This window comes from Lupinus angustifolius, chromosome LG01 (genome assembly GCF_001865875.1).
Source record: "Lupinus angustifolius cultivar Tanjil chromosome LG01, LupAngTanjil_v1.0, whole genome shotgun sequence".
Lineage (NCBI taxonomy): Eukaryota > Viridiplantae > Streptophyta > Magnoliopsida > Fabales > Fabaceae > Lupinus > Lupinus angustifolius.
Window position 1 is genome coordinate 7,734,019 of NC_032009.1, and position 23,154 is coordinate 7,757,172.

General features: G+C 31.0%; 4 protein-coding genes across 6 annotated transcripts; 2 read left to right on the forward strand and 2 right to left on the reverse strand.

The window, feature by feature from the left end:
• On the reverse strand, positions 1-4,568 carry LOC109348975. Of its 3 annotated transcripts, none has more exons than XM_019589613.1 (5): positions 4,247-4,568; positions 1,931-2,069; positions 1,470-1,678; positions 440-613; positions 1-306 (listed from the first exon to the last, which is right to left on the reverse strand). In XM_019589613.1, exons 1-5 carry the CDS (start codon positions 4,412-4,414, stop codon positions 217-219), a joined length of 780 nt encoding a protein of 259 aa, XP_019445158.1. In that variant the 5' UTR covers positions 4,415-4,568; the 3' UTR covers positions 1-216. The 3 variants fall into 3 exon arrangements, with proteins under 3 accessions (XP_019445158.1, XP_019445150.1, XP_019445166.1); XM_019589605.1 differs by having other exon boundaries at positions 1,470-1,690; positions 4,247-4,566; XM_019589621.1 differs by lacking the exon at positions 4,247-4,568 and adding an exon at positions 2,982-3,054 and having other exon boundaries at positions 1,470-1,690.
• Positions 8,616-12,573, reverse strand: LOC109348994. The gene is made up of 8 exons (XM_019589634.1): positions 12,317-12,573; positions 11,182-11,311; positions 10,656-10,740; positions 10,491-10,569; positions 9,770-9,883; positions 9,590-9,702; positions 9,023-9,133; positions 8,616-8,943 (listed from the first exon to the last, which is right to left on the reverse strand). The coding sequence occupies exons 1-8, from the start codon at positions 12,387-12,389 to the stop codon at positions 8,818-8,820; spliced, it is 831 nt and encodes a 276-aa protein (XP_019445179.1). The 5' UTR covers positions 12,390-12,573; the 3' UTR covers positions 8,616-8,817.
• Positions 15,108-17,600, forward strand: LOC109342259 (palmitoyl-monogalactosyldiacylglycerol delta-7 desaturase, chloroplastic). Its single transcript, XM_019580280.1, has 5 exons — positions 15,108-15,708; positions 16,322-16,462; positions 16,549-16,689; positions 16,988-17,094; positions 17,174-17,600. Exons 1-5 carry the CDS (start codon positions 15,142-15,144, stop codon positions 17,385-17,387), a joined length of 1,170 nt encoding a protein of 389 aa, XP_019435825.1. The 5' UTR covers positions 15,108-15,141; the 3' UTR covers positions 17,388-17,600.
• On the forward strand, positions 18,827-21,368 carry LOC109349001 (exocyst complex component EXO70A1-like). The gene has a single exon (XM_019589644.1). It carries the CDS (start codon positions 19,170-19,172, stop codon positions 21,192-21,194), a length of 2,025 nt encoding a protein of 674 aa, XP_019445189.1. The 5' UTR covers positions 18,827-19,169; the 3' UTR covers positions 21,195-21,368.

Sequence of the window (23,154 nt, forward strand, 5' to 3'; positions counted from 1 at the left end):
AAAGAACAAACAATCTCATAATGTCAAAATCTATAGGATGTTGATAAGATAGAATCATCCATGAAACTGTAAAAACAGAAAGTATGTCTTGACCACCATAAGCCAAGCCAAACTATACCAATGTTTTGGGATAAAAACACAGTACACAGTTCATTAACCTGATACAGGTATTTGCTGCGTTTATTATTATTATTACCAGTCTACTCATTGATTCCATTAGAAAACATCAGGAGGGAAACGCCCATTAAAGGGGTTGTTGTTCTGTTGAGCCTGGTTCAAATGCATTCCCAGAGTATAGTTATTCATCTGCCAACAAACCATACAGAATTTATCAGTATGCATAAAAAAATCATTTTTGAACTTCAAAAACTATAATATAATATTACGTTATTATCATTTTGGTATGTGTGTGTGTGGTGGGTAAGGATGGAAACACAACCTCAAGAGTTCTGATCTTTTCCTGGCATTGAGGCACCAGCTGCTTCAAGTGTTGCAACTCTTGGTTCTTTTCCTCATAATCAGAAAGGCGTTCATGCTGGATTCTGAAAGCATTCTTGAACGAATTTTTCTCCTTTATCAACACTTCAATTTGTTGCTTCAGCATCAAGTTCTCCTGAAAATGGAGACGCCTTGTGATAATTTATTATACAAGCTCAACCAATGGAAATGGGGAGGAAATGCCACAAAATCATTCCTAAATCATTACGTATAAATATATACAGACGTCCACTGTGCATCCAGATATCATGAACAAGCTCATACTTGATTCTCTGATAATCAGGCACTAAGGCCCTCCATTTGCATTATATACATGTCTATTCAAATTTCAAAGATCCATAGAAAAGAACATCTAAGAACAATAAGTTTCACCCCGACCCCCTCATGTTATCTAACAATATAACCAGGTGAAACTAAAAGATACGTACAATTGTGAAGAGGAATAAATCGGGATATGGTGTGTTAGGGGATAAAATCCCATTACCCATTATTAAAGTTCTTCACTTAGTGGGATTAAGGCTTGGTTGTACCCATTATTAAAGTCGATTGCCTTTCCTTTTATGTTTTTATTCCTTCCGCATCAAGTAGAAAATGTTTAGGAAATTAGTGTTTAATTTCTTTCCTTTTCCAGTTCCTGGTATCTTGCCTCCCCGGCTAACCTTGGGCTATTTAAGAACTGTTCCTTTTAATATGATAATATGACAAGGGAATTATTTTCCAAAACCTGTTTTCAATAGTAGTAAATAATTGTAATGAAACATCCTAAGGTTTACATCTCAGTACACTCTTCCTCAAACTATCCAATCTCGAAAGATCCAATATCGTCCAACTGCTACTTCAACAATCTCTTGCCAATAGCATACAGCATGCAATTATGTTACTATTCGGAAAGGACATTCACTTAGTGACATGAAAGACATCAGAAACTGGTTAATTAACATGAAATATTAAATTATTCGAGCATGGAATACCTTGTGAAGAACTTCAGTTGCATCAGCACTTGCACGCGCACTGATTGATTTCTCCAGAACCGCCAGCATTCTAGCAACACGGCCTCTAGCATCATCAACATTAGTAGCAACACTCATTTCTCTAACAAAAAATTCAACCCATTCTGCTCCATTCACGGGAAGGTTATTCATAGCAGGTTGGTTCTCAGAAGCAGAAGCATCCCCATCACCTTCCAATTTAGCTACAAAATTTCTCAGAAACACGTCATTGTCCAAGTTGGTTTTATGAATAAATCATGTTGACAACTTATTCAACTCAGTTCCCTATTCTCTAGCCCTTGTCCAGGTCACAAGGGAAGATGCATCATAAGGTGAATACAATAATAGGAAAAATGTTCTATTGGAGAATAGATATGGGGATAATTTTTTTTCCTAAACAGATTTACTTCACTAAAACATCTAATTGCATATCTTAATCATACCTGTATGGACATTAACCGTGATATTTGATCCTTCAGCAGTTCCGGAATTTCCATCTGCAGTTCCCAAGCAAAGCTCATTCAGCCTCTTGACAGCAGCATCTAGATCATAGTCAGATTCTTGCAGAGCTCTCTCATAAAGCTGAAAGGTAAAATATCAACTAATTAGGGATATTTATGGGGTAAAAGTAAAACATTTAGCAGAAAGAAATCATCTATCAATTAAACAATGCACATGCATCTTTTGGCAAGCATCAACCAAATAATAACATAAGAAATGAATGATTGAGTTATTTAAAGACAATCATCATTTCAATCCATGAATATGTAAGCATACATCATATCAGTTCCTGATTACAGCAAATTATCATTTTAATCCCTGAAATTCTAAGGACCAGTCACACTAGTCCCTAAATCTAGGGACCTATTTAACTGATGGATTATAATCTTACGATATAGTGCTGCTTATAGTTTCAGGGACTAAAATGATGATTTCAAAGGACTAAGGATTAATGATGGATTCACAAACTCGGAGACCAAAAAGGTAGTTTTGTCTTAATTAAATGAGCAATTACGCGTGCTTTGTTCAGACAGATCCATTATTACTTTTATGGTGATAAAAAATTTAGGGTTAAGGGTGGCTGCCCCGTCCCATGATCAGGCCATTCTCAAGGCTCAATGAGCTTTTATGAGGTACCCACCAACATGAACCCTAGCAAAATTGAAACCCGACCAACTTAATTAACACTTCGCACTAACGGATTATTTATACAACTAGATTCGACACCTCGGTTGACACCTTCTCACATCTGCACATCATAGATCCACTATACCTTGAAATACGACATATCTCAGTATTCACACACACTCGCATGAATATAGGATGCCTACAGAAAAACATTTTCTTTGTTTTGACAAGAAAAAAGAAACAAAAGATCATGGAAATACATAAACCTCAAATCAAAATAATGTAGGCATAGAGCAAACTAGTAGCCATAAAAATTGAAATAAATACATTTCTTCTCTTCCATTTGTGCAGACATATCTACTTTACCTTGGAAGACGCCATACCTCGATACTCACCTGCCCTCATCTAATCAGGTGCTAGATCAAAATAACATTAGAGAGGAACCCATATATAAGTAATTTTAGTTATTTTTTAATATAAAAGTACTGTGTATATATAAAAATAATTTTACAAAATATACTGACAGGTGCTCGTCCTAATCCAGTTGCTGAAAAAACCTTTTCCTTGTTTTGACTAGAAGAAAAAACAAATTCTGGAAATACATGAATCTCAATTCTCAAATCAAAATAAACCACGCATTAAGCAATTAAATGTTCACAAAAATTAAAATTAGTTACATTTTCAATTAAAGTTAAAATTAAAACAAAACAAATAAGTGAAGTAAACCCGGGAATACAAAAATTTCAAATCAAAATCAACCCGGGAATATATATATATATTGAAATAAACCCGGGAATACATAAAATGAGTTACATTTTCAATTATCGTAAAAGTTAACACACACAAAACAGCAATGGAATGATAGGATTCGAACAAAAGGATCTTTTCATATTCCATCTCTCATAATTCCATAGAATTTTTTGATTCACTATTAAAATTCAGTAGATATATTTCTATTTCATACTAAACTAAGGCACGAAATAAAATTCGATATTCAATCTTGAAATCAGCGTAAGAACGATAGGGATCAACAAGTTATTAAAATTTGTTTTTTACAATAAAAAATTGGTTGAGGACTTGAGGGGCAGGACAAAATTAATCTATTTCTATGAAATATTTGAATTGACGGGCATATGTAGTATGTATTAATAAATGAATTTTGTTAAGATCAGCCCTTCAATTAAATCAGTTTTGAAATGATTCATTACATTGATATTTACAATATCAATAAGCCAAATATTTGTTTGATTTAAAACGTATTTTCAATATATATATTCTCCATAGAATACACACTAAATCGATAGAATTCCAAAATGCATATATATATTTGAATTCTTCAAGTATATAATTGATGCTAAATAAATACTTTTTAATTCATAAGTTAAAAAGGTTCAGAGCCTAGTTATAAAACAAAACAATTCATATAGTTAGATACCTTAATTAATAGTGTACAGTTAGAGTCCACTTCTTCCCCATACTAGGAGAGAAAGGTATAATGTAAAAAACATGTAAATTGAAATAAAACCTAGGAATACATAAATCTCAAACAAAAACCAACTAGTTCATTAAACAATTATATCTATTTGGATTTGAAATTAAAAAGCATAATAAAAATGAAAAGAAATACTAACATGGTGATCCATATGAGGAAAGAGATTGCGAAGGTGATCGATGAGAGAATGAAGAGAGAATCGAATAGGTGAAGTGGATGAAGAACAACGAAGCCTCTTCGATAGTGGTGGAGAAGGAGGAAGTTCTTCTAAAAAAGCTCTCTTGTTTCCGCACACAGCAGCAGACATGGTTTCAATTCAATTATGTTCGTCTTGGTTGATCTGAAATTCTGAAATGAAATTGATAATGTTAGGGTTAGGGTTTGTGAAGCATTGAATTGGGAATTTGAGAAATGAAGAAAGGGTTTTGGCGAGGGTTCGGTTCTTTCTGAGTTACGAAGAAAAGTGAAAAATGTTGAGGTTCATCTATATATACATGTGTAGAAGAAAGAGTGGGAAAAGGTTAATTTCCACGTGCTTTTATGGCGCGTTTGTTGCAGTCGTTATCATTCACAAATCACAATAATTCCTGTCGGAAATTCCAAACATGTATTTTTTTGTTAAAAGTGATAAGAAAATATTTTGATCAAATACTTTTATGTGTGTTTCTTGTATTTTAATGTTATTGTTTTAATGACTTACAAATGGTTGATTGATTATATGGTCATATATGAGAGACATTTGATCTCAAAAACTAATCATTTGGTTGTTCACCTAGTTAAGATTCATTTGTTTTCATATTATAAAGTATAAGGGTATTCAATTTGAAATTATTTTGTCTCTTAGAGTAACATCTCATAGTGGAATAGTGTGTCTATACTATCAAATTCGTCACTTTTTGTTATTTTAATAACGAGATCGCTAGTTGCTCCTAAAATAGTAGAAGAGAATTGAAATGATAAAAGATGAATGCCTAATTCAAAAGAATCGATCTCATGTCTAACCCATTTTCTTGGACGGATATATACAGCATAAGAAGAATGACATATAATGACAAAATTATTATTTAAAACCTTATTGACAAAGTTTACTCATATATTGGCTATGATGATATATTATTGATGGCAATAATGGACCTCCATGTGATGGAAATCTCAAGGATGTTTCCCAATTCTTCATTATAGTGATTCCAAGTAAAATTTTAAGCAAACAATCTACTATATACTTAACGAGGTTTCATTTGACCTAAAAAAGATGATGTACTTTTAATTGGTAATCGGGTGTTATGTTTGACATATCTTATAGCAAACAAAGTTAACAAATGGAAGAATATTATGGATATAAATTTTATTCAAAAAGTTCTTCAATGTTCATCACCAATTGTATAAATATTGAGGACAAGTTTAAATAAAATATTGTTAGCGTAACCGATTAAAAATTGTCAAATACTTCTAAGAAAGAAAGAGGTTGATGCGTTAGTTACATAAAGTCCTGAATAAAGACAATTATCAAAGGTTGTCGGACAAGATTAGCTATTAAGAAAATGTGAGATGAATCTACATTGATATATTATATTTTCAATATTAAATACATTAGTTGTGCAATTAGCTTTATAAGTTTTAATACGAGTACAATGCGAATAGATTAAAAGCTACTATCTTTGTAAGCATAGTTATTAAACTCAGCTTGGACCGACTAGTTTGAGTCGCTCTTCCAATTGGTTATACACCAAAGTTGATATAAATTGGTTTGACTCAGACAATTTTAACATCAAATTGATCACTCACCAGTTGAACTGGTTCAACTATGTTGTTTCAATCAATTTAAAATAATAGTCAAAATGATGTTGTTTTTAAAGGAAAAAATAATTCTTTCAATTTATTTGTGCTTATGTTTATTATTAATGGATTATAGTAATTTACTAAATAGTAATATATTATAAATTTATTATATATTTAAAACGAACTAAGTCAATTGATTCAACTAGTGATTCACTGGTTCAACTAATAATTTATTGACCAAATACTTTGATTGAGTTAATAACTGATATGAGTTTAATAACACTATTTGTAAGTATATAAATAGGTATTCCCCGATATAATATGAGTTAAAAAATTGACTAACATCATATATATTTATTGGTTAAATTGTGAAAATTAAATAATCTTCTACTTTCTTTTTGTTGTTTACTATGGAGGTTGACGAGCTGAAGTATTAATTTGGACAAAATGTTGTTTGATTAATGAGGATGGAACACTTTTAAAATAATATATTTCTTTTAATGCTGTTTACTTTCTTTTTTTACTTTAATTTATTTTAGTTTTTTTCAATTACCTTCTTTCATATTTCTTGGCAAAATTGTTTTTATAAAGGGAGGGGTTCTATATAATATATATTTTTATTAGTATAACCATTATCAAAATATGTTTAGCAAAAGAGAGGTATTATAGAATACCTCATAGGTGTTTGGGGTTTGTGTGTTGTTTGGTTGGTACTAGCATTTGAACTTGGTCTAGTTGATATATTTTGAAAGCAACTACCAAAGAGACCAAAGATGCTAGTGTGATTTTGTTTGCATCCTTTTATTTTTGTATTAGAACTTAGTATCTAATCCTTATATTGCATTTCTTTTTTCTTATTTGGTCTATGATCTTAAATCTTAGGTGGTGGGTGCTTTATTTGGGCTATTACAGTGACTCGGCCACAGGACCAATTATGACACAAAGGTGCAGTTGGTTCAATCTTGTAACATTTTATTTTATGCCCCTTCCTATCTTACCCCTCTTTTGGATTATGGTGTTTTTACCTATGCTTGTACTTTCAGATTTCATTTATTATTTATTTATTTTAAAAGATATGTATATAATTAAAGAAATTAATAAATAATTAAAAATTGAATACAATTTGACTAAAATACCACCGTGTAATCACAATTATAATCAGATAGCAAAGATGCTACTATCGAGTGGACCTCATGCATTGTGCCACATTTATGAGAGTAGCCAACACTAGTTAAGTGTGCGTTTGATTAGAGCATCTCTCAGCATCATTCTTATTCTTATCCGGGTCATAACCTACTTCACACTTTTATATTTTACAATAAATATAACAAAATATTGTGAATAATTACTTATTTATTAATAAATTAAAAATTGCTATAATTTATTATAAATAAAAAGTACAATCACTATCAATAACTATTTTTATTTACCAATAATTGTTCTTATTTAAAAACAAAATTCAAGAAATAAGAATGTTACAGTGGAAAACAAGTAAAAATGTTCTCTATTATGTTAAGAACAACTTTAGGAACGACCATTATGAATTATAATTTATTTATGTTTGGTTACCTTAGCTGAAAACTGAATATAAACTAATGTGTTTTGTCTAGGTAAGATAGAAATGTAGTTTTTACATAGTAAATTATAGAAAATGGCACAATGTTTTTTATTTATGTTATGATTATTTTGTTTGTTTTTTATAATATTTTTTAATATTTATCATCATATATATTTTTACTATAAATTTTTAATATTGTATAACAAATGCTAAAAATATATATTAAAGTAAAAGACAATATAAAAAATCAAGATTAAAAAACAACATAACACATAAATAAATAGAATTTAGTAAACATGAATTACACAATTCACGAAATAAAATAATCGTACAAAAGTTTTAATAAATTATGGTGATAATGCCAAAAGTTATGGAGTTTGGTGGAAGAATAAAAAGGAGGAAGATAAAATTATGATAAGATAATATGAGAAGTGAAAAAAATTGAAAAAAAAAAATAAGGTAACAAAAAATAAATCAACCCATGATTTTGGAGTTTCTACTTTTAATTTATTTTTCACAAAATAAGCAAAATCTAAAAAATTTAAGTATGTGTTGCTTCCGGTAATGAACATTTGATATTGTGATATTTCTGAGAATCTAGTAAGACTTTACACCACTACACCAACCAGCGCCTTTTGAGCTTTTAGTTGGTGTGAGTTTTTCTTTTGCTATTATCAAGGGTATTCCCTAACCTTTTTGGGTATAGAATTAATCCTTTCGGATTCATGACTGTCCATCCCAACAAGTGTGGCTCCTCATAATCGAACCATCCACCTTGGAGATCTAGTGGGGCCTTACACCACTTGACCAACACCTTGTTTATGATAATAGTCTTGTTATAAGGTTTGTCAGTTGAGAATGTCTCATCAGAGATAAAAGTAATGGAGTTATCTCCTCCTACCAGTAACATGTGTCATATTTTATCATTTTGATACAAATATTTCTAAAACTAAACAAAATAATACACATGTCATATTTTTACTGTTTAAAGGATATAACTAGGAGATATATTATTCTCTTCTTTCAATGTGTTGCAAACAGTGAGGTTGTTACACTATTGATTTAGCTGCTGGTGTAGGTGCTGCAATTCTTTTTTTTTTTTTTACTTCACATTCAAAATCTAAAACTACAAGAAGTTTTGAAACAAAAAGAACTAAAACAAGACAAAAACAAAATCTAAAACTCCATAATCACATTCTTATAGAGAAATATTAGAGAGAGACATAATATGTAGGACTATAGCATATAGCAGGGGTGGCAGCTATAGTCATTTTTGTGCAGTATACAGAGTGGAATTTATAATGCCCTATATATGTACTTCAAAGCAACACCATGTATGATAAAATGAATATTTATGTTAAAGTATAATGCTTCTAATCATCAGACTCAGAATCCAAATCAATTGGACATGTTCCATCATCTACATTGGCTAGTGGATCATACAAGGGTGAGCTAGGATCTGTGCATCCCGGAACAAGATTCAAATCGCAGCGATCGCCCTGCAAGGATGTTTTTGTTAATCAGGGAGATGTAGTGAGTTAAAGATATTCAAGAATTGACTGAAGAAAATGTACTCACCCCTTCTTTTGACAAATTACCAATCATGGCACATTTGGTTATAACTACATTTGTGTCTGGAAAGATTGCTTCTTCACATGCTCCTTCTTTACTCAGTTCCTCTGCCAAGCCCTGCCACAAGATTTCCACACCAGAATCAATGATTTTTGTAGTTTTAAATTAAATCTGAATTCAATTAAACATATATGGAACTTTAATCTATAGTTTTATTAGCTCCTTAGTCTTAATTTTCCTTATTTCTTCATAAGCAAGTATGTGAGTTTTATTATTAAGCTCTACAATTAGGGTGACAAAAACCATTGAATATATCGTCATAGAAATGGTGCATGTACTCTCTAGCTTAAAAGTATATAATTTTAAATTGATACATCGAATATCCATCAATCTAATCTATCGAAATGGATTAATAGAACAAGTTATCGAAATGGATTATCGATTTGTTTTTTATCCATCCATTATAACTCAGTTCAAAATTCATCCAATCCAACCATTTGACATCTCTAGCTACAATGAATTGTATATTAGGCTAGAGGTAACTGATTGAAAGAGAAAGGCTTGCCTATTTACCTCATTGAAGAATTCAATTGGCTTGTTTTTCAAAGTCTTGGGAACTTGAAACTGCAGCCTATAAGGACCATCCCAGTCTACTCCATTTGTAAATGAGAAGATCAAGTTCAAAGCTGAAAAACAAAGAGAAGTTAAAAAGAAGACATTGACTAATAAAGAGAAATAAGTGTACCACATTACCATGCTTAGGAATGCATATTTGAATGGTATATATTGGGGAATCAGCTTTGCCTCTATCTTTTCTCAGCATAGCCCTTGGGTCACCACCACACATAATTGGCTGGTTAAAACCTCCTGACAAGGACAAAATTCTACAAATTAGAAAACATATACCGATACGATATGACACGATACGATAAAAATGTATAAATAATTGAAAAATCTATAGACGGAACATCCCTAAAAGTATCAAAATATCCGATACAACAAATCAGATACCACGATTTTGAAGTATCAAAGTTACATAGGAAAACACAGGGAAGATGCATAGCAAGACATGGATCAATCTAATGGGACAATATATTCAAAATATAACAATAATTAAATATGTAGCAAAAGTACATTAACTCTAACTTAGTGCTGATATATTAATGTCAATTGAGTTCTTTCATTAGAATAGGGCTGGGAAAGTACAAAGGAAAGTTTCCGAAGGCTCAATGTTTTCTGATACTTCATTCTATAACTTGCTCTTGGAATATTATATGCCTATTTTATGATGAATCAAAATCTCTTGCCTTACAAATGACACATAGCATACATAGTATGCTTACATTTTGTATCAATTTCTTATGTTTTGGTTCATAGTTATGTTTCATGTTTTGTAGGACAGATTGAAGGTTTGAGCCAAAATGCTATGGGAAAAGAACTGTTTTTTGCAACCAAACTACATTACAAAAATTACCATTGAAAGCAATTCCAAATTCTTCATTAGGGGCAAGTTGAGTTGCAGTTGGATTGTAGAAAAGTTTAAGCTTTTCTCCCTGAAAAAAATTGTAAAAATATTTACTAAAAGTGATTAAGTAACTCAAAATAAGTTAACTAAATGTAGTATTATTGTCCTTCTTACTGATGTAGGAGGTAGGCCATTCATGGTTTTCCAGTAGACAGGTGCCCTTCCAATTTCAAACATAGCCCATGAAGGAAGCTTGAACCTGTAAACATTAATGTTAGATATTGTAAGGTTACCTAAAAATAACTTAGATATTGAGAAACCAAAATTCCTTACAAGAACATAAAAAACACTATAATTTGTCTTGAACTAGATCCGAAGAATCACAAACACTTCATAATAGTTGTCATGTTAGACACATATCTATACTGAACACTCTTAATTGTATTCTTAATACTTAATATATTTTTTATCGTATCCTCGTATTTGTATCGTATCCGTGTCGTGTATTTGTGGTTCCTTAGTTACATCCCCTAATTACATATTCATTATTGTGTTTTCCTATATATAGAATGTCTTTACTCTTTACAAATGTACAAGTGAAAGCAAATGTGATAGGTTCATGTGTTTTTTTCCCTTTGTTGCAAATAACACTGTAATTGCAAAATGAATAAAACTAAAAGCAAAAAGTGGTAATATTTACTCTTGAATTTCCTCAGTTGGAGTTGTTGCAACAGCAGCAGCAGCAGCACTTATATTTTTGCTAACTTTTAGTTGCTGTTTCCTTATCAGGTAACTTCTTGGTAATGAAACATTGAGAAAAGTACTACCACCTGCATCAGAAATGATGAAGTGTTTCACTAATTTAGCTCTTCTGAAATGCATTTTGGCAAAAAAAGAATGTGATGGTTCCTAGTGAAAATAAATTATGATGAAGTTCAGTCATTAAAGGATCAGGCACAACATTGTCCAACATAGTTGACACGAATGGGGATCACCTGTCCCAATTTGGTGTCCCCACATCTCATCCACTTATAGCAAGACATATAGAACTAATATGTTATTTTAATAAAATAAAATTAGAATGAGATATTATTTTTGACTTGTTGGTAAACACCAATTGATCCGGGACATGAGACGGGAAGTTTGATGGGAAAAAGGATCCAGTTCACACACCATTCCATTAATTATACATGCCAATAGTAAGCTGGTTTGAGCGGATTCATATGATTTTATATGATTGATAAAATATATACTTTGCTTTTTTGTATATTAAAACTTTAGATCATAAGCACAAAAATGTGCTACATGCTTTGTAGAAAAGATTAGGTTCAAACAAATTATTGGAAGGATTCATCATAGAAGAAGAACCATACTTTACGAAATCATTTATCAAATACCACTCCTAATAAATATTTTAATATAAGCAATAGTCTTTTATCAAAGATCTGTGAGAAAAAAAACATTTTAGCTTTATTAAAGTTCTCATGCAATGATAAATTATTCTCATTCTGACTTTGGTGGAGAAACTTTCAGCTAGTAATCATAGAACAATAACCAAAGTCTAAAACATAAACATGTCCATAATCATTAATTAAATAAGGTCCTAACTAGTAAACAAAATTTCCATAATTCACCTGGTCAGCTGAACTGTTCATGTAATTTTCTAATACAAGGATGTAATAATAAAAAAGAAAAAAATGAATACACCAATAGTGTATGAGTTTTATACATTGTTAATGCATCATTTACCATTCATATATAATTACTATTGACTCTTCATAAAAAATATTCTAATGAATTATGGATGATGTAATGATCGTGTATAAGAGACTGACCAAGCCTGTTGGAAATGGGCAAGCCTGGATGCATGGAATATGCAAAGATCGAAGCATTTGTTGCAGCAGCCATGTATGTATGTATGAATTGTATATCACACTTATTTGGTGCCTACTTTGTAGTTAACTAACACTAAATTAAGAGGAGAGGAGTTATAACTCAATCCACTTATTTGATATGTTTATAGTAATGTTTGATATTTTTCATTGTGTGTGGGAATAAGTGGCAAGTGGCAAGACCTTAGAGCAAAGTTTTGGAGAAAATATCAGATGATAGTAGATTAGATAAGTTTCTAAGGTTTTTTGTTTGGTACTGTATTTTTGTGTGGAAGGGAATAAAAACAGAAAGAATTGTATTTCTATGTATATGTGTCAATGAGAAAAATAAATATGATGAATTTTCAGCCCATTTATTTAAGAATTGTTTTTGAAACATTTTTTTATAGTTAGAAGTTCATTTACTCCAAGAATATGTTAAAAAACATATCTTACATCTTAGTCGTTCTTTCTAGAAAAATATAATAGTTCAAATCTAATTACTAATTCAATTCACATGGACTAATAGATTTTCATAAAATTGACGACTAAGATATGTAGTAAGTTTTTTAACTCAATAGAGTTGGAGGAAATGTATAAGGATAATGTTTAACCAACTCAAGAAAAGAAAGTCAATATTTGATAATTATATATTTAAAGAAAGAGTGTAGCATCTATGCACTAATAATATAAAAAAAATATAATCTAAGTATCTTCTATTATTTATTTGTATTACTTTTATTTGATACAATAATAATATAAAAACTCTTACATTTACCGAGTTCATATATCTTTTTTCACTTAAAGAAAGGAGAAAATGTTTGTAGATTTACAATGTTTACTTAATTTTATTGGTTGCTTAAATATTGTTTGGTGGAACAAGATGAGGATGAGTTTGCTTTTAAGAAGAAAAAAAATTATTTCTATTTTTTATTTTTATTTTCAAAAACAATTTTTATTTTCATGTTTTCATATCCTATTATTATTTTTAAAATCATTCACTATAAACTCCATAAACAAAGATAATTACTTTTACAATTAATTCAATTCTAATTTTTAATCATTAAAGTAATCAATTCAATGATTTCATAGGATATCTATTTGATATTTGCATTTTCTTTTCCAACAAATTTTATGTCAACAATATATTGAACACTTTTAATTGTTGAGCTTGATCATTAGCTACCACAAAGGCACGTGAAACGTCATAACGAACATCATTCAATTGTAAGTGCTATCTAAAAATTAAAGTTAAAATAAATTAGTAACATATCATTTCTATAATATTTAATTTAGGTTGTAGTAGTTTCAAGGACATTTAGTTTTAATCCCAAAATCATATATTATCATACACACCATTGAATATTCCAACATTACCATGAAAGAGGTGGAGACAAGTTGTTAGGCTCATAGATAAATAAATAAATTATATTATACATATGTGTGATGGTCTTGATGAAAGAGTCATTCGTTGATTGATTTTGGTGTTTTGTTGATTATCAGATAGAATAATTAAAAATATGCACCCTTCATTCCACATATTTTGATATTTAAGCTTATCTCATAGTTAAAAAATATTAAATGATATAAAAATTTGATATAATTTAACTAAAATAGTCATATTTAATGCACATTCAAAACTAAATTAAAAAAGAAAAAAGTAGTGGTTAAAAGATATCTAATAAATAATGGTATAGTTGGAAAGTAAAATATATATCTATTGAGTTTTCAAAAACATCAAAACATTTATGGAAAATTTAAAAAAAATCAAAAGATATATAATGAATAGAGTGACAAAAGTCCTAAAATTTTCAATAAAATGTCATTGCCTCATTATTGAAAATGTTGAAAATGATATTTTTTTATTTTCAAAATTTCCGAAAATGAAACTCATGTTTTCATAAATATGAAATGAAACCAGCAATGCAAACATATTTTAAACTTTATTTTCTGATTTCATCGAAAATAAAAACAGAAAATGACCGGGAAACATGCTGTAATAAAATATAAATAAGAAACATCAAGAAAAAAAATAATCTCTTACTTTCCATTTTCTTTTCATGATTGATAGAAAGGGAACCTACTTTATTATTGTTTACGAATTTCTTTTTTTAATAAAATCATTTTTTTTGTCTGAACCATAATAATTCATAAGAAATTATGTACTTTTATTTGGAAAAAAATATCCAGATTTGTTAAGTAATCAGAATATTTCATAATAGAACAAATAAAACATTAAAAACTTTATCTTGGCATTGAATATATCTGGATCTTATTAGGCAAATCTCACCAATCTCATTGTTAGGCCTATAGTACCCTCAAAAAGTACACCTCCTTATCCTCTCATTCATTCTCTTTTGCTTTAACTTCATCCCTCATTTTATTCAAACCTCATTTTCCCTAAATATTCACACAAATGCTTTGGTTACTTGCACATCCCAATCAACAAAGATAACATATATTTTACATCATTTATTTATATTATTTATATTTAAAAATAAATAATTATTAAATATAAATGATGAATAATATAATGATATTGTAAAAATTTATTGGATACGACTTTTTCTAATTAATCATAGTATAACATTATTAGATTATCATGGGACAACCTAGATTCATCTCCACCATCTATTTTAAATTAATACAGTAAAAAAATATGTAAAAATAAATAAAAATGATTAAATTGCTCATCAACACCACCATATAAAAACCCAATTTTCCATCCAAAACCCTTTGATCAAGGCCTCAATTTCATATTTTCTTCACAAAGGATCTTTTTTCCCTCCATGGCCCTTATCACCTCTCACCCAAAAAACCCACTTCTCCATCACTTTACAACCATTCATCATGCAATTCCAAGGTTGAATAATTCTGTGATTGGTCTTGGCTCATTCTCTAACAATGCTAGAACCATTAAAGTTTGTAAATTTAACTCAAACTTAACCAAACTCTCCATAAAAAACAACCCTTTTACATATAATCTTCAAGTCATAGCTAAATCAGCATTTTCAGAAACTTTGGAGCCAGAACAAGATAGGCCTAAATTGAAATACCCCAGAAGGATTTTGTTATCTGATGTAGAAGTTAAGAGAGAGAAAGAAGTGTTCTTTGGGAGAAAATGGAACTCATTGGATATTGGAACCAGTGTTGTTGTGTTATCCATGCATGTGCTTAGCTTTTTTGCACCATTCCATTTCAATTGGCCAGCTTTTTGGGTTGCTGTGACACTTTATGTTGTGACTGGCCTTTTTGGTATCACACTTTCTTTTCATAGGAACCTTTCTCATAAGAGTTTCAAGGTTCCTAAGTGGCTTGAATATTCCTTTGCTTATTGTGGAGTATTGGCTCTTCAGGTACAATTTGTTTCTTCAAATGAAAGGTTTCATTGTTTTCATGTGTGTTTGGATATTTAATGATTGAGGAAGTAAAATGAATAATTGGTTCTGTCTCATGCTCTAGGAAAGATTAAAAAAATAGATATATCAGATATGGGATGAAATTGTAGGAAGCGCGGAAATTTCATAATGGTCACCATGTATGTGTTGTATTCTATAGTGTTATTTGTACAACTATGGTTCTACAACTTGGTTGACAACTTTTCTATTGAGTAAAGAATAAGAGAAATGATAAGAAAGAGAAAATGTGTTGTCAACTAAGTTGTAGCAGCAACTTGGTTATGCAAATAACATAGTTGATTTTACATTTCTTTTGTTCGTGTCATATCGCATTTGTGTCTCATCATGTTGTATTCGTGATTCCTTAGTCTGGTTTCATTCAATTCCACTCTATTCTAAATAATCTAAACAACTGAACATATTATCACTTAGTTTCACTCCATTGCATCCATTTTCATCAATCCAAATAATCTCAATATTTTCGGGTATCTTTCTTCGTTATTTCCTCTTTGGTTTTCGGCTGAATGAAATAATGTACAAATAATTGGTTCTCTGCTTTTGTGGTATGCAGGGGAACCCAATTGATTGGGTGAGTACACATAGGTACCACCACCAATTTTGTGATTCTGATAGAGACCCACATAGCCCCACTGAAGGATTCTGGTTCAGCCATATGAATTGGCTCTTTGATACCAATTCTATGATAGAAAAGGTATCAATTTCTTATCTTATCATTATTATTTGTTTTGGTTATTCTTTAGAGGCTTTCAATTTTAATCTACTTGTCAAATTGTGTAGTGTGGAGAACAAAACAATGTTGGTGATTTAGAGAACCAATCCTTCTATAGATTTCTCAGAAGCAGTTATATTGTCCATCCACTTGCTTTAGGAGCACTTCTATATGCCATTGGAGGATTTCCTTTCCTTGTTTGGGGAATGGTATGAAAAATTACCTTCATTTTACTTTTTCTGTCTTGTTCTCTTCATAGTAAACTCTGTACTTCTACTGCTGAACCATGGTTTTGGTTGGTAGTCTTTTCTATCGTAATCGCGTTACATTTTTTCACAATTATTCGTATTGTGATAGATTTAATATAATAGCAATAGGGACAACATTTTCACAATTTCTCGACCCATCCCTCCTACGGTTTTTGGATCCATCCGTAACTGTATCTGTGATTGCTTATCAAATTTTTACTTGACCCTTGTGCATTATTAATTGGTTATATGAATGCAGGGTGTGAGGGTTGTTTGGGTATATCATATAACATGGCTGGTAAATTCAGCTTGTCATGTGTGGGGGAACCAGGCCTGGAACACCAAGGATTTATCAAGAAATAATTGGTAATTTTGCATTTAATTCTTTATGCTTTGATAATTTTATTTGTCATTCTGAAGATTAAATATGAAATTTCTGAATTAGGTGGGTGGCATTGCTTGCATTTGGTGAAGGTTGGCACAATAATCACCATGCTTTTGAGTACTCAGCTAGACATGGCCTAGAGTGGTGGCAACTAGACATGACTTGGTATTTAGTGAGATTTCTACAAGCTATTGGGTTGGCTACTCAGGTGAAGGTTCCCACTGAAACTCAGAAGCAAAGAATGGCATTGAGTAATGATGCAATAGCCACATGATACACAATTCTTTATGAGAAAACCATAATTATAAGGATTTCAGAGATACACTTGTCAATGGCACAAGGGTTTTGGTAGGGCAATAAATAATAGAGTAAATACTCATTTTAGTTCGTTATGTTTTTTGACCTTATCAATTTGATCCATCGAAAATTGAAAAACTCAAAATGGTCTCTAAAATTTTAAATGTGAGTTAAATTAGTCCACTTTATGGTTAAACTAGTCTCTATCAGATGTTATAAAATATGTTAAAAGTGTAAGCCCATGGAAGAAAAGAATTGGAAAATACAGCCTCTGAATGTGGACTTGTCACTTGAATGTCATGTGCTAAACCAAGCCTATTAAGTGCACTATAAATATTTGAAGGCAGTGAGAACTTATTGATTAACATCATACATTCTAATGTTCTTAATCTTTGCTACTTTGAGGAGTGTAACCACACTTTGAGGGGAAGGAAGATTGTCTGATATCCTACCATAGTTTACGCCACATGTTCCTGTAAAGTATTTATCTCCTGAAGCTGCACCACACACAACAATGTGAAAACTTCCTAGCAAAAAGTACTCATGAGACTTTCACTTACTGAGGTCTGAGAAGGGTAGACGTAGACAAATTTACGCCGCAAACAGAGAAAATAGAATAACAGTGCAGAAAAAATTGTAAATGTTAACAGTAATGTTAAATGTCATATAAAATGAGATATAAATATGACCCAACATGATGTAGGACACATTACAACTATTATATAAAATATAAAGTCATTATAATGTTAATTGTTTGGTATATATTATAATGTTAATATAAAAGCATAAAAAATAAATTAAAAGAGATTATTATTGTTCTAAAAGTTAACATGATTCACATTAATCCTTAGCCTTTCTTCACAAGGCAAGATGCAAAACTAAACAACTACAAGATTCTTAGCCTCTCTTCAATCAGAGTATATCACTTTTGAGTCTTTGAAATTATAAGTACTAATTATATTAGTTTCTGATTTTAACAAATTATTATTTTAATCCTTCAAACCATAAACATGATTAACATTAATCCTTGAAATATTAACTCGTAGTACTTAATTTGGCATATTAATTATAATTTTAGTAACATCTAAGTACTAATTTCTTCCTTTCATCATCCTTAAAGTATACATTTTATAACTTTTCATCAACTTCATTTGTCTCTAGCATAGCCTATGTAGTTAGATACCAAGGAGCTGCAAATGGGTCATCAATACTTTCTATTACTTCATATGTGAATGTATAATACTACAACAACAACCAAACTTATATCATACTTAATAATTGACTAAAATAATTATAAATTAACATTGAATTTTTGATCAATTTTATTATATTTAACCAATCACAATAGTGTAACATACGGAGTGACATAAACTGTGACAGATTTGGTCCTATATGTTTTGCAATTAAACTAATGATTTACTCTGATTTAAAGGTGTATGGTTGGGAGTTTGTTGAGGTAATTGAAGAAAAGACCAGCATGCCTTTGTCTACAAAATGAAAACAAGAAATCTAGTATAGGACAAGAGAAAGAATAAATAAATGGGTTGAGAATTTAGTTGCTCAAATGTTACACCAATTCAAGGAAATTCTACCACCCTAGCATTTATAATTTGTTAGTTGAGGTTGGTGAAAGAAAGTGAGTTGGGCTATACAGCAGAAACCAACAATGACTATCTTTTTTTCTAAAACTTGATGTGTAAATCTAATAATCTGAAAAGCTGAAGTAGTCTTTTTTAGATTAGTAGCACTTGATTTAGAAATGGTTGATATGGAGAATGTTGAAGCTTACAGAAAGTGGCTGAAAACTAGCTTGGAAAAATCAAGTGCTATTGCTTCTGCATTAGATGAGTCTGGATCAAGATTGGAGCTACTTAACCAAAGATGCCAATCCTTGAAAGTATTACTTATCACCCCAATCTCAACGCAGAAATGCTTATTTGTTGGCATAGATAGTGTTCTATGTTCTGTTTCTGCAATCCTCAAAGTTCTTGAATCCATTCATCAGTTGGAGAATTCTCTCTTGACAGACCCTAGTTCTGATCTATGCACTTACGTCTCAGACGCGAAGAAGCTCGAAGAAGCGCTGAAGCTTCTCGCTGATAATTGCAGGCTAGCAGCTGGTTGGTTGCATGTTGTGTTTGAGTTCTTACAAGACACAGCAATCGCCGATGAGCTGTATCTATTGAATATCAATAGATATTTGAGAATTCTACAAGAATTGCAGGACATGGAGGAAGGTGCTCGCCTCGATGGAGGCTTTCTCAGTGTTGCCTTTGACAAACTAGAGATTCAGTTCCACAGGCTTCTGATTGCAAACTCGATGCCTTTTCGTTTGGTTTCAATAGCATCATCACACACTGCATCACAACCTTTTCCAGATACGATAACAGGAAAGTTGCAGACTATCATTGAGAGATTAAATGCTAATGGCAGGCTAGACAAGTGTCAATCTATATATGTTGAAGTTCGAGGCATGAATGCTCGAAGAACTATGAGGACATTAGATTTGAGTTACCTTGAGATTCCAACAGCCGAATTCGAGGTGATACATGATGTAACAAGTTACATAGACCGATGGGGCAGCCATTTGGAGTTGGTTGTGAGGCACTTGCTTGAGTTCGAATTCAGTCTCTCTAGTAAAGTCTTCGAGAAAATTGGTCCTGAAGCATGGATGGGGTGTTTTGCAAATATCGCTATTGAATCACGAATTCTTTCTTTTATTCGATTCGGAAGTATTATTACAAAGATTAAAAATGACCCCTTCAAGTTGTTGAAGCTGCTAGACATATTCAGAGTCTTAAATGGTCTAAGACTAAACTTCAACCAACTTTTCAATGCTAAGGCTTGTGAAGAAATTAGGACAGTAACAAAGGATCTTATCAACAAAATTGTCAATGGAGCTAGTAGGATATTCTTTCAACTTCCATCACAAGTGAAGTTGCAGAGGCCAAGTTCTCCTCCCACAGATGGCAGTGTTCCTTGGCTGGTAAGCTTTGTAATAGATTACTGCAATCGGCTGCTCGGCAGTACATATAGGCCTCACTTGGCACAGGTTCTGGAAATACATGGAAGCTGGAGAAAGGAAGAATATGAAGAGGATGTTGTTTTCAGCCTTATATATAAAACAACTAAGGAAATTTCTGTCAAATTGGATGCATGGTCAAAGACCTATGAAGATATAAATTTGTCCTATCTTTTTATGATGAATAATCACTGTCATTTCTACAATTTGAGGGGTACCATGCTTGGGAATATGATGGGAGATTATTGGTTAAGAGAACATGAACAGTACAAGGACTATTATGCATCACTGTATTTGAGGAATAGTTGGGGTAAACTTCTACTAGTTCAAAAACATTTCCTTTCATATTCCAATGGGAGAGTGACTAGCCAAGATTTAGTTAAAAGACTAAATGCTTTCAGTCTAGCTTTTGATGAAAGGGTCAAGAAGCAATCTAATTGGGTTATTTGTGATGAGATATTGAGGGAAAATGTATGCAAGTATTTGGTGGAAGGTATTGTACCTATATATAGAGCCTACATGAAAAGTTACAATTTGTCAATTGAAAATGATACCAAGGTTGCCAAGCATATTAAATATACAACTCAGTGTTTGGAGAACATGATTAGATCTTTGTTTCAGCCCAAGCTGAGGAAGAGTGGGAGCATCAAACATGCAAACTTGGTTAGTAAAATAAAACAAGTGAGGAATCAATTTCTTTTGGCTCTAGCTGCTATATATAATTGTGTATGCACTGACTACAACAAAGTTAACTATGTATAATTGAAAATTAGCTTAATATGTTGTCAATCTTTGTTCAGTTTGTCCAAACTCCATACTGAAATGATGGCCTTATTCTGATTTTACTATTGTTTTCTCTCAAGCTCTAAGGTAAATCTCATTTGGACTCTTCTCTAAATTATAACTATAATTTCTTAATGACAATGTGTTGTGTTTGTTGTTACAAAAATCCAACCACCAATGTGTTGTGTTTGATTATTTCCTTCATAGAAATTTCACCCTCTTCCATGTCCATCATCTGTGCCTCTTCCATTACCATTATTACCACAAAATCCAACCATCATTCGACCCTATATCACCACCCATAATTGAAGTATGCAACATACTATATTTCTTCTCCATACAATGAATTTTTGCTTTCATATAAGTTTTTTGTTTCACTTCATTATCTCTTTCTTTGATCTTTGTACTTAGCTGATTTTTAAGAATGTTACAACTATGTGGTACATGATGTTTTCTCTTAGGACTTGATGAGGTTTGAAGGCCTACCTCTGCCATGTTTCGGCTTAGACATAAAACTAATGTTGTTCTAGGAAGGTGAAGTATATGTTCTAGTTCAAGGGAAGACTCTTTAAAATAGGATAGTAATGAGCTTAGAATTGGTGCAGAGGAGCTTCTAAGTAACATGTTTTGATGTTTGCAAAGAAAACAAAAACAAGGTGTTGGAGGGTGATATGATGATAGATGTAGAAAGAAATGGTGCTAGTTAAAGAAAAGTGAAAAGTAAAAGAGAAGTACTTACAAAGAAAGGAAGGAGAAACAGAGGAAAATAAAGTGATTAAAAGAAGCTCCCATGTTGAAATATCAAACATGGAATAGAATGTAAGAAGCTAGTTAACCTTTATATAACATATAGCAAGAACAAGATCCTACTATTTACATGTCCAATGCAGTTTTAGTTTTATATATGTTACATATCATTATGTTTATGAGTCCACTTACTTCATTTTATTCAGTAAAACTTGTCCTATATATTTACACTTAATTCCAAACTGTATAGATATTGATAAATATACATTTTAGATACAAAGGGAAATACAAGTAGGAGAGTGTGACCTATGCAGTAAATGACATTTTTGACTGAAAATGTCATGGCATGAATTAGAAGGGGGGACCCATGTGGTTGTATATTGCAAAAAATGAAAGGCCACAAATTGGTTTTGCAAGTGACAGAAAGTGGCATTGGGAGATACATCACTTTTGCTAAAAAATGTAGCAAGCTGGAGATTTCTTGGGTGTTATTAACCAATAGAATATCTTATCTTATGTCATTGATATGATAAGTGATATAAAAGGTTTCTCTAAGCAATAAAAATATCTTATCTTATGTCATTGATATAACTAGAGCAATGGATAGCAGTTACTGACAAATTGATATCTCATATTTGATGGTGTGGAGCAAAAGAAGACATGAAACATATATGAATACATTGTTGTAGATGTAAAAAAGATTTATATTGTTACAAATATAAATAATACAAATAAATGATAGTATAAATAATACAAATAAATAATAGATGATGTATTAACTATGTATAATTTTTATATTAATAGTACCCACTCATTGTGCCACCATCTTGTTTTTATCTTCTTATACAAAGATATTTTAAAATGCATCAAAAAGATCAAAAATTATAGTCAAATGGGTCAGTTGGGATGGGTAAAAGTTGATATTGGAAATAATGATATTATTTATATATATATATATATATATATATATATTAAAGAAAATGTTCATGTTACGATACTTAATGTGTCACACCTGACCTTCTTATTGGTGCAGTCACTAATTCAAAGGTTAAACTTATGTTTATAATTTTTTCTTCAAAATTTAATTATAAAAAGAAATCATTTTTGAAGGGTTAAGATTTCATGCAGTCAATTTTTTGAATATAAGACTAATAGCTTTTAGCTCTTAAGCACTAAATGTAATAATAAAAGT